Here is a 12326-nt window from a genome sequence, read left to right as displayed (position 1 = left end):
TGTGTGTGTGTGTGTGTGTGTGTGTGTGTGTGTGTGTAGGATGCACAGCCGTCTCCTCTCGCATTGCTGGCGGCGACGTGCAGTAAAATAGGCGGTGTTGGCGGCGAGGGTCAGACGGCCACGCAACAGCAGATTATAATCGACCCCAACCAGGGTCTGTTTCAGCTCCAGAACCCAACGCAGCAGCTCGAGCTGGTTCCCGCGCAGCTGACGGGAAACGGCTGGCAGATCATAGCCACTTCCCCTGCCGCTGCAACCAAGGACAGCGTTCAGCAGAACGAGAGCGCGGCGAGGCGAAAGGTCAAGGCGGCGGGTTCGAATAACGCACCTGGCTCACAGCAGCAGCAGCAGTTTCAAATCATCCAGGTCCAGAATCTGCCGAACTCGTCGGGCGGGATTCAGTATCAAGTCATCCCGCACCTTCAGACCGCCGACGGACAGCAGATCCAAATTAGCCCTAGTAACCCCACGGCCTTAAGCGTCCAGCCCGAACAGATCCAGCTCATTCCCGCCGGAAACAACCAAGCCATTCTGGCCACGCCCCAAAGGGCGGGATCAACCGGCTTCGTCACGCAAAACCAGACGATTCCGTTTCAAATCAGGCCATCGTTTCCTTTGCAGCTGCAAACTATTCAAGGTACGCAATTTTGCCAGAAAAAGTTTTAGAATTTTTATTATATGTCAGTGTAAAAAATCTTGTGCAATATAACTTGTGTTTGTTTGTTTGCTGGTTTTTATTGTATTTGTAAAGGCCCGTTCACACCAAGGATGATAACTATGCTAGTTCACCCAAAAATGTCTGTCATGAATTACTCACGCTCATGTCGTTCCAAACCCGTAAGACCTTCGTTCATCTTCGGAACACAAATGAAGATATTTTGATGAAATCCGACTCAACTAAACAACTAAAATGTTCCCAGGCCCAGAAACGTAGCAAGGACATCGGTAAACTAGTCTGTGACATCAGGGGTTCAACTGTAATTTTACGAAGCTATGAGAAATACTTTGAGAAAACAAAAATAACGACTTTATTCAGCTATTCTTCTCCTCCTCATCCCGTCTGCAGCGGCACGCCACTAAGAATTGTTGAATAAAGTCGTTATTTTTGTTTTTTTTGCACACAAAATGTATTCTTGTAGCTTCGTAAAATTACGGTTGAACCCCTGATGTAGTGCTGGGTCAGAACATAAAGAGCTTTAAAAAATAATTGCATATTAAATCGCAATCGCAATATTGGTAAAAAAAATCGCAATTCGATTATTTTCCAAAATCATTCAGCCCTACTGGGAACATTGCAGTTGCGTTGCTGTCTATGGAGTTTAGAGAGCTCTCGGATTTCATTAAAAATATCTTAATTTGTGTTCCGAAGATGAAGGAAGGTCTTACGGGTTTGGAACGACATGAGGGTGAGTAATTAATGACAGAATTTTCATTTTTAGGTGAACTATCCCTTTAAAGAATAGCAGAGTCCACACCACAGCTATAACGATAAAGGCACAGAGAAGCGATATCGTTGGAATCACTTTCAGAATGTTTTTTACAGCTGATGAATGATACAAACTTTGACACCCAATCAGAATCCATCCTGCTGTAACGAGCTCGAGAATTTAAAGCGGCAGCTTAGAATAAACAGACGATATCGTTCGCTGGTGTGGACGCAAATATCGTTATCTTTATAGTTTGGGGATGTCACGATACCAAAAATCTAGTAGTCGGTACCGATACCACTAAAAGTACACGGTACTCTGTAACAGTGTTGGGGGTTACGTTTTCAAATAAGTAACACAAGTTACTTTTTTTTCTCCAATTTATTGATTGACAGCTCTCCTGTCCCCATGTTGAGAGAAATCAGAAGATGTTACTGTAGTTCTAAAATAAATATGAATATGCATTAATTCATCTCACTCACAAAAACACAGATTCAGTATTCCTCAAAATGAATAAAAAGTATGCAACTCAGAATATGACGCAAACCTGCAATAATTAAATGTTAAACACAAATGTCCTTTATGTATTTAATCCCATTCTATTAACCAATGGCTTTGACCTTCGATGATCCAGTTCAACCGTACTAATAATCAAAAATTACTCTAGACAAACATTTGTGTGTTTTTTTTATTGCTGAAGTGTGTTGAAATTTCTTCTTCTGCATTCTACTGTACGGACGTAAATTTACTTTCCCTTCAGCCTGAGGCGTATTCATTTTTGGTTGCCAAAAATATAACTTTTTTATTTTAACAAGCAAGCCCTGTCCAGATTTAAAAAGTAACGCAAAAGTAACGTAACGCATTACTTTCCATAAAAAGTAACTAAGTAATGTAATTAGTTACTTTTTTATGGAGTTACGCGATATTGTAATGCATTACTTTTAAAAGTAACTTTCCCCAACACTGCTCGGTAACAAATCGATATACAATAATACTTAAACATTAACTCTTTTATTTAAAATTATAAAAACACAACATTAGTGGCACTTGGCCTTCAAATAACACACACACACACACACACCCCTATACTTAATGCAAGCATTAGTTTGAATTCACTGACATACTGGCAGGCCGAAAATATTTTTTTTAACCATTAACATAAACAACAATTATTTAAACCAGTAATATTAGCCAATAATGTTGATATGGATAATCTGCGGACGGATACACAACGAATGAACCAGCTGTAAGCTGTCAAACAGTCAGTAACTTTGTGTGCGCTGATCATGCGCAGAGCTTGTGCTTAAATCTCACACAATCATATTCATATATCGTCGCCGTCTTCCACTTTTAGTTCTTCTGTGTGCTTTTAGGCGTTTTTTCTTCTTCTTCTTAACCCTTTGAGGACCGACTGAAACACTTCCAGGCGTATGCTCTGCCTGCCCCCATCAGTTCCGGAAGAATTGCAGCCTCGCTAGTCGCTACCTTCGGTACATTTACATATTTTTGTTTTGTGTTTGCGCTAGGGTTGTAACGGTATGAGATTTTCACGGTATGATAATCGTCTCAGAAAATATCATGGTTTCACGGTATATATTAAACAATAATTCTTATCAGTAACAATGACTCTTAAAAGAACAAAAACAAGTTATTTGAGTGAACAAATCCTTTATTACAACAAACTTGAAACCATTTTAATGAAAGTAAATTAAATTTACTTACATTTTTTCATTATTTTTAAAAAACAATAAAAAAATAAAGCTATACACCTTATGTATATCTATATCACACTTTAACATTTTAATTAATGTTTTAAAATGTTATCAAATGAAAATTTAACAACTTTTATTTTTGGCAAAGTTCTGCACAATAGAGGTAGGCTATACTAAGTTAAAACATGGACAAACGTGATATTCCTTAAAAATAATGTTTAAATAAATTAATTATTATAAGAAGTACATTGAACAATGCTAATATATTTGTCATAATTTCAAGTTAAATCAAACTTTTATTTTGACGGGTTGTAGCGGACCTTGAGTTTCAGAGTGTATTTGACAATGGTTTTTCTCAAATAAAACTAGGATATGTTTATTTCAGTTTTCTCTCAGAGCAGCTCTGGTGACGTTCATGTTTATGTAGACACTGAAAACCCCATTAGCGTCATGTGTACTTCAGTGTGTAGTAGGGGTTGAAAGACTTCTGATTTTTTGAAGTCGACTTTTATGTGATGAAAGTCGAGTCGAAGTCGACTAGTCGCTGATGACGTTATTAAAGAACAAATAAGACTGGAGCTGTCACAAACACCTTGTGCACAGCTATGGCATATGACACAGCGCTGCCCACATGGCTATTGCTCCTATAACAGCTCATTTTTAGCAGTTCTTTTGTCTTTGGGTCGTTATATTTCTCACAGATTTCTGCTCATTCTAAATAAGATACAGATAAAGCAGCACAGTAAAGATTACATTCATATGAATGCATTAGTGAGAGCGATTGCGTGTGTGAATTAATTCTACCTGGCAGCATCTCTCTACTAATAGTGAAGCTGTGGGATTTAGTTATTAAGAAATATATGCTTGAACTTTTCAGTTTCTAAGCTATTTTATTGAGAAATCACAGAACAGTGCTGACAATACATTTCCGCGCTGAATGATTCTGTGCGCGTGATGTACGCGCTACTGTCTGTAATGTGTGTGCGTTACAGTGCAGCAGCGCATTAGATTAGAACGGCGATTAACTTACCTGTACAATAAGCTGTTTAAAACGTGCATTCTTCTGTTCAATTTCGAGCATCCAGTAATATAATCACACATGTCTTGTGGAGCACTTTCAGAATATGCATTTATTTGTCATTTGGACTGTTTGGAAACGGAGTGTAAATGTGGAATTCCTTCAAAGATTTCTTATCCTGTTGCGCCCTCTATAGGACCAGCGACTAGTCGACGTCAAGCTTAAAGCGTCATAGCAGAGCATTGAAGTCGACTAGTCGATTAGTCGATTAGGCTGTGCAACCCCTAGTGTGTAGTAGATAAAACGGCGTCACTCAGAGACATGCAGAAACAAGCAGATTATTTATATAGCAGTCTCTTTGCACTTTAATATTCACAGACACATATATCTATTTTTGATTTATCCATCAGATTGCGCGTTTTAAGTGACATCCTCATTATACTGTAAATTCCATGTTCACAACTGCACCGGGATTCCCTCTGCATCACGGAAATCATACAGCCTTAATTTATAACTTGTTATAAATGCGATACACCTTTATCTGCACGGAGGGATGGTGTCCATGAATATGAGCGAACATTTTGGATGTATTGCCTGCTTTTGCAGCCACTTTGCGTCCACATTTTTTGCAAATTGGATCCGTCCTCAAAGACAACCCCGCATTCGTTTATTTATATCCAAAGTATGCCCATACTGCGGATTTGTAACTTTTTTTCGCCAGGGATGGAGATTAGATATAATATCTGTCCCTGTCATTTTCTCCACTGTAAGTGCGTGTAAGCAGCCAAGTGAATGCAGAGTGAAGCGGCCGAGCGGAAATAAGTTGCATATGTGCGGGTGAGATTTTTTTTTTTTTCATTAATTTTTTTTAAACCGTAGATATGCAAATGTTTACGGTATGATAACCTTGCACGTTCAAACCGTGATAAACCATCATAACGGTATATCTTTACAACCCTAGTTTGCGCACTCGTATGTAAATAAGACCAACACTCATGGAGTGAAGGAGAAGCGTTATCCCCTTGTATCACGCAAAAGGACGATTCTAGTCAACCAATCAACGTTCTGCAGTGAGTTTAGCTCCACCCTTTTGGTACCCTTTGCTGTGCTAGGTACCCCAACGGAAGGGTACCAAAAAAGTGAAACGTACTGTTCGCTATTTTGGTACCATTCACAACTTCTGACAATGGAAACGGACATAATTGTGTACCGTACCATACTGTACTGAACCGTACCGCTCGGTGGAAACGAGCCATTAGTCATTTAGCAGACGCTTTTATCCAAAGCGACATACAAATGATGACAATGGAAGCAATCAAAATCAACAAAAGAGCAATGATACGCAAGTGCTATAACAAGTCTCAGTTAGCCTAATGCAGTACATGTAGCAAGGGTTTTTTTTTTATTATATAATAAATAAAAAGAAAACGGATAGAATATAAAAAGAATAGAGCAAGCTAGTGTTAGAGGCCTTTTTTGCTTTTTGTTAATTGTATAATAAATAAAAGAAAACAAATAGATAGAATACAAAAAGAATAGAGAAGCTAATGTTAGTTTTTTTTAAAGAAAACAAGCAGTTAGTAAATGAATAGAGTGCAAGTCTAAAAGGGGCAAGTTTTATTTTATTTTTTTTTAAGAATAGAATTAGAATACCAGTACCATGTACCATCGGTACTTACGCTACTAAAAAAAAACAAGTATCGGCAGGATTTTAAAATGTTTATACCAACTTGGTATCGGTTCTCGTGACATCCCTATTATAGATATCTTTATAGTTATCATTCTTGGTGTGAACAGGGCTTTATACTTGTATATTTTTTAATGTTTTTGCCATGAAAATAGCCTAAGATGCTGAGATGGCATTAAATAAAAATATACTACTACTATTCAAGGTACGCAAGCGCCTATGATGACGACGCTACCCATTAACCTTGGCGGCATGACTTTGGCATTGCCGGTTATCAATAACGTTGCAGCGGCAACAGGGGGCGGAGCTTCAATTCAAATCGTCCAATCAGGCGATGGAAGCATTTCAAATGGAAACCAAGTGAGCACAACGGAATCCACGTGCGCGACGGCCAGCGACGCGGTAGCAGATGCTACGACGTTATCTACCGGAGCTGAAAGCCAGAAAGACAGTCAAGCGGGCGAGTCGGACGCCCAGAATCTCGCCCAATCCAACGGCCTCCAATCTGCATCCGAGCAGTCCGGCCAAATCCAGCAGTTCCAAATCGTAGGGCATCCGGTTCTCCAGCAGATCCAGATCCAGTCGCCCCAACAGCAAGTAGTCCAGGGCTCCATACAGACTTTGCAACCGGTGCAGCAGAACCTCCAGCTGCAGGCCTTCCAGAACCCCACACAGGTTCTGATCCGGACGCCCACGCTCACCCCGTCGGGTCAGATCAGCTGGCAGATGGTGCAGGTGCAGAACGCCGGCCTGCCACAGCAGCTGACGCTTGCGCCCGTGGCGTCCAGCTCGAGCGGGGGGACGTTCACGCAGATCGCCCCGCTGACCCTCGGTGGGTCGCCCATCACGCTCAGTGCCGCCCAGCTGCCCTCTGGGACTGGGGTGCAGACGGTGAACATCGCGGGGCTGGGGGCGGCTGGAGTGCAGGTGCAAGGCGTTCCGCTCACCATCACCGGCATTCAAGGTAAGCCCCTCCCACCTGTCATGTGACACCTGTTGAACTCAGTATAGAGACAGAGTGACACGCGTCGTAATCAGTGTTAAAGGGTCATGAAACCCCAGACTACTTTTTCAGAGATTTTAGCAGAGGTATTTGTGTTGCACATCATAGAAGGCCATGCTAGCATTCGTTCATTTTAATTGTTGGAGAAAACTGCTGCAGTCCGTAATTTGTTTTGTGTTCAAAATTTCCAAAATTTATATAATAAGCAAGTACACCATGAATCCATTTTCCAAACAGTGTCTTTGGCTTGTCCTGAATCACTATGGTACACCTATAATAAGTGTTTATATTCTGACTATTTTAGACTGGTTCGGGTAGGTACCGCTGCAGAGTATAGGGCTGCACGATTAAACGAATGCGATTGTCATGCGCATCTTGTCAGTAAAGCCATTTCTGTAAACAGTACAGTGTTTCCCATACATTGATTTATTTGTGGCGCACAATATCAAAACTGACCGCCACAAATAGATTTTCCAAAAGGCTTTGACTTCGTTGCATAAACATGAGCACTGCACGTTTCAAAATCGAAACCCGGTGCGGGTGTTTTAATATCACTGTATTTCTGAAGGAAACCGACTGTCTTCAGAAAATTTTGGATGTCATTTTCATTTCATCTTGCATGTAATGTCTGATAAAGCAGCGTTTGTGAGCGGAGCGCTGCTTTGTGTACAGCCGTTAACGGGAAAACCTCGATCTCTACCACTTCAACAGCGCCTCCTGCTGGCAGAGAATGAGTTTGCATATATATGCCTCCACAAACAGAGTGCAAGTCTGTGGGAAACACTGCAGTAGTAAATCTCCATCACCTGCTTTCAGATGGAGCAGCATTTACTACACACAGCCATAGTTCACTGACAAGCTACGCAAAAAAATCGCAGACGATATAATCGTACGATTATGAAATCGAAGAAATCGTTCGCGATGATGAAAGCTGTTTGCGTAGCTTCTCAGTGAACTAGTAAATAGTAAATGCTGCTCCATCTGAAAGCACGTGAAAATACCACATTTAATAACATGTTTTTACTCACTTCATAACGTCAGCCGAGTGTTTGAAATAATTCCTTCTGTGAGATGATGTGGCTTCTTACACCGAATAAGGCACGCAACAGATTTCATAGTATTCTGAGCAACTATAAAGGCGATTAGCATTGCATACTTTATTATAATGAAAATTTTAATGATAAGAACTCAGATAAACTATATATTGCCGTAGTTGTGTGTTTATTAGTCACGGTGAATCAATGAAAGCATTTAAATCTTCTGTTTATTCAGCTACCGCTATAGGGATTTCCTGGGTTTCTTCTTCGGGGCGTATTTGGAGTTTCTCTGGCTTTCGGATTAGGGCTCGGACAATAAATCGATGCATTCGATGCAATCAAGATTTTCGGAATGCATCGTGATTCCCTCTGGAATCGATTCTGAGCTTAGTTTTTAACAGCAGATGGCGCTCTAGGCTAGTTTTTAAACGCACACTCAAATGCTCACGAAGAAGAGCGCTTGTGCGGTCGGCTGATTTAGGTTCAAGTGGTGCGTGTGTAAGGAACTGGAAGCAAGCAGAATACGGCTATTTCTACAGCACGCAGTGCCATCTGCTGTTAAAAACTAAGCTCAGAATCGATTCAAGAGAGAATCGCGATGCCTTCGGAAAATCGCAGAATCATTTCTCGATTTGCGATGCATTGATTTATTGTCCCAGCCCTACTTCGGATGGAGATTTACTGCTGATCACAGAACCGTGCTTCACTGAAAGATACGCATGACAATCGCAGCTTCGGCCTAATCGCGATTTCGATTTCATTTCGATTTATCGTGCAGCCCTAGCGGAGTAGCCCAGTACCTGCATGATTCGTCATAGACATAAACAGAGAAGTAGCTCCGGCTACAGTGTTCTTCCGCAAGACACACGCAGTTCTGTTTATTAACCGCTAGAGCGCCAAAAGTTACGGACTGCAGCTTTTTTGCTCCATTTCATCTTCCGGGTTTAAAATCTACATCGTGTTGACGTCACAATTTGTGACGTGGGAAAGAACTATATTACATCGATGACGCGTCGGTGTCTATTAAATTATTCATGAGACAGCGTGTTCTGATCCTATGAGAAGACGCTTTGCTTAATTATTCACAACAGCATGTGTTGATTTGCTATGACAGACGCTTCAGACTGTGAGACCGCGTACATTAACCGAGAGAAACGTTCATGGATCGAAGGAAGGAGAGTGTTTGTTTTTGCTTTGTAATAAGAGTTCGGCACAAACGCGATTCATTCACTTAGTGAGTGTAACCGTTTTTACATCTCTGTGACACAACCCGTCAAAAGGCTTATAAAATGCCGCAGAATAAGCCTAAAGTTATTAGAGGTGCAACAGCGCGTTCATATATATGTTTTCGATGCAGAGTGCAAATGGCTGTGCTGTGCATTTATTTGTTCACTGCTCTTGAAGTTAACCCAACTATGACGACTTCCGCTGCTGAGAAACCCGGAAACGTGAAAAAGGTCCATAGAGGCCGGTTATCTTCATGAATAATTTAGCGATTTATTTGGAATTAATGCACAGTTCTCAGTTGAATTCATTTAAACGTTTGGACTGAGTTGGTGAGTCTCATGAAAAAACATGTTCATGTTCACCCCAAAATCATTTTGTGCAAGAAAATGAAGCCTGTGTATAAAACTATTAACATTTTTGAGTCTTAATGGTGATTCTCATTAAATGAATGAAAGAAGTTCATTAAAACTTTCTGTAATAAAGTGATCCTTTTATTTACATCTGTGTATATACAGAAAAAAACAGTACAGAAAATACTACCACGATGTAGAAACACTATACAATTTAAAATGTAATTAATTGAATGGTTAATAAAAAATAAACAAATATTTTAAAAATAAATAATAAATACAAAAATATTTTAAAAAAAATTTACATTACAGTAGTGACTATGAGGCAGGTTTATTATAGTTAAAACTAAAACCATAAAAAAACCTTTGTTACTTGAAATAAAATTAGCTTTAACTGAAATAAAATAAAATATTTGAAAAAATTATTTCAGGTAGTTGCCAATGCAACATTTCTCAGTTTATTTTAGTATAATTTCATGTATTAAAATAACTAAAACCAAAACTGAAATAAAATTAATAAATCTATATAGGCATATTTAAAATAAAAACAAATAATAAAAACACAAACAAAATTACAAAAACGAACTAAAATTAAAATGAAAACAGCAAGTATGAAAGTATAAAAATAAAAACTAATTCAAAATATTAATAAAAACTATAGCAGTATCTCAACGATACTAAAATAAGACTGGTATGCAATGTATTTATTTATTTATTTTGAAAAATTATGTCATTGAAATAAACTTTAACTGAAATAAAATAAAATATAAAAAAACATTCAACTTTATTTGAGCAACATTTCTTACTTTCATTTAGTTTCTTAACTAAAATAACTAAAACAGAAATAAAAAGTATATAGACATTTAAAAAAAAAACTAATAAAAAGGACAAAAACTCAAAATTACTAAAACGAGCTAAAATTTAAATAAAACAAAAAATCTTACTTTCATTTAGTTTAACTTAACTAAAATAACTAAAACAGAAATAAAAATGTATAAAAAAAAATAGACATATTTACAAAAACTAATAAAAAGGACAAAAACTCAATTACTAAAACGAGATAAAATTAAAATAAAACAAAAAATCGTACTTTAATTTAGTTTAATTTAACTAAAATAACTAAAACAGAAATAAAAATTAATAAAAAGTATATAGACATTTTAAAAAAAACTAATAAAAAGGACAAAAACTCAAAATTACTAAAACGAGCTAAAATTAAAATAAAACAAAAAATCGTACTTTCATTGTTTAATTTAACTAAAATAACTAAAATAGAAATAAAAATTACTAAAAAATTATATAGACATTTAAAAAAAAACGAATAAAAAGGACAAAAACTCAAAATTACTAAAACTAGCTCAAATTAAAATGAAAACAGAAAATTTAAAAATAAAAATTAATGCTGAATAATAAAAACTGTAATAGTATCTCAGTGATACTAAAATATCACTGTTATTTATTTATTTATTACAGTAATCAAAATGTGGGTGTTGGAAATGTGCTTAATTGTCAGGAAAATAATGTTATAGAGCATAACATTTTAATGGTTCTAAAATTAGGCACCATTTAATCTGGAAAATTATAATATCTTTTTTTTCCCCTTTGTTTTTGAGGAGAAGTTTGATCTGGCATAACTTATTAATAGATGTTGCAATAATTATCACAGTATTTGTAACCACATATATCCAAAATGTAAAATGTGGCTGCTGTGTTTCTTTATTAAAACTCTTTGATGTTTAATTTGAAAATGACACTGTTTTCTCAGACACTGTAACATGAAATGCAATTGTGGGTTTTTCCATAGACTCTTTATTACTCATGAAGTAAAACGGCAAATTAAGGCATTTATATTTTATGAGTCGAATGTTGTTTCCAAATGCTTGGTAAGGTGTCAGATTTCAGGCTCTTTGTTATTGGACTTTGCATGTCTGGATTCACCGGTGACTAGGCTTTCTTATGGAAAATAAGGGCTGTTTTAAGAGTGATTTAATCAACTGTGCTGTTTGTGAAATCCCACAGGTCAGCAGCAGGGTCAAGAGGGGGTCAAAGTTCAGTCCGCCCCGGTGACGGTGACCGTTGGCAACATCAGCAGCACGAGTCCAGAGCAGATGGGGCAGGTCCAGAGCCCATCGGAGCAGGAGGGTCAGCCCGGCAAGAGGCTGCGCAGAGTGGCCTGCTCCTGCCCCAACTGCAGGGACGGAGAGGGGAGGTACGTCAGCCAGGAATAAAGGAGTGTAATGCCAGTGTTCAAGTTAGGAACTGAAAGAGATTAAACCAGGGGATTAAAAGACTTGTTCATGCTGTTTTTTAGCAGTATGGAAGCTTGTTTTCGCCATGGGAAAAAAGTAATTGCAGCATTTTATCTCACACTTCTGACTTTTTTTTCAAGCAGTTGTTAGTTTATGTCTCACAATTTGAACTTTTCTTCTTAAAATTTATATCATGCAATTCTGAGAGAAATGTCAGTTTTGCGAGATAAAAAGTCATAATTACTTTTTCTATTCCGTAGCTGAATTGCAAGATATATCCTCAAAATTCTAAGAAAAAGTCAAAATTGTAAGATGTAAACTCAGAATTCAAAGAAAAAGAATTACAAGATATAAACTCGGAATTCTAAGAAAAATAGTCAAAATTGTAAGATATAAACTCAAAATTGTAAGATAAACTCAGAATTCAAAGAAAAAGAATTACAAGATATAAACTCAGAATTCTAAGAAAAATAGTCAAAATTGTAAGATATAAACTCAAAATTGTAAGATAAACTCAGAATTCAAAGAAAAAGAATTACAAGATATAAACTCAGAATTCTAAGAAAAATAGTCAAAATTGTAAGATATAATTTCAGAATTCAAAGAAAAAGAATTA

The 12326-nt window shown here is 37.5% G+C and overlaps 1 protein-coding gene across 2 annotated transcripts in view; it reads left to right on the top strand.

Annotated features, from left to right (window-relative positions):
- Positions 1-11794, top strand: part of LOC107655109 (transcription factor Sp4-like) — a 14205-nt gene extending 2411 nt beyond the window's left edge. For both annotated transcript variants that reach the window (XM_016442526.1, XM_016442527.1), the window contains exons 3-5: positions 40-637; positions 6050-6808; positions 11481-11794. In XM_016442526.1, coding sequence (XP_016298012.1) covers positions 40-637; positions 6050-6808; positions 11481-11689 — 1566 coding nt within the window. In that variant the 3' untranslated portion in view covers positions 11690-11794. The remainder of the gene's footprint in view (positions 1-39; positions 638-6049; positions 6809-11480) is intronic.
- The last annotated feature ends 532 nt before the right edge of the window (positions 11795-12326 follow it).

Source organism: Sinocyclocheilus anshuiensis, unplaced genomic scaffold (assembly GCF_001515605.1).
Source record: "Sinocyclocheilus anshuiensis isolate Anshui unplaced genomic scaffold, SAMN03320099.WGS_v1.1 scaffold515, whole genome shotgun sequence".
NCBI classification, from domain to species: Eukaryota; Metazoa; Chordata; class Actinopteri; order Cypriniformes; family Cyprinidae; genus Sinocyclocheilus; species Sinocyclocheilus anshuiensis.
Note: the sequence above shows the minus strand (reverse complement) of the source record. Positions and strands in the feature narration are given on the sequence as shown.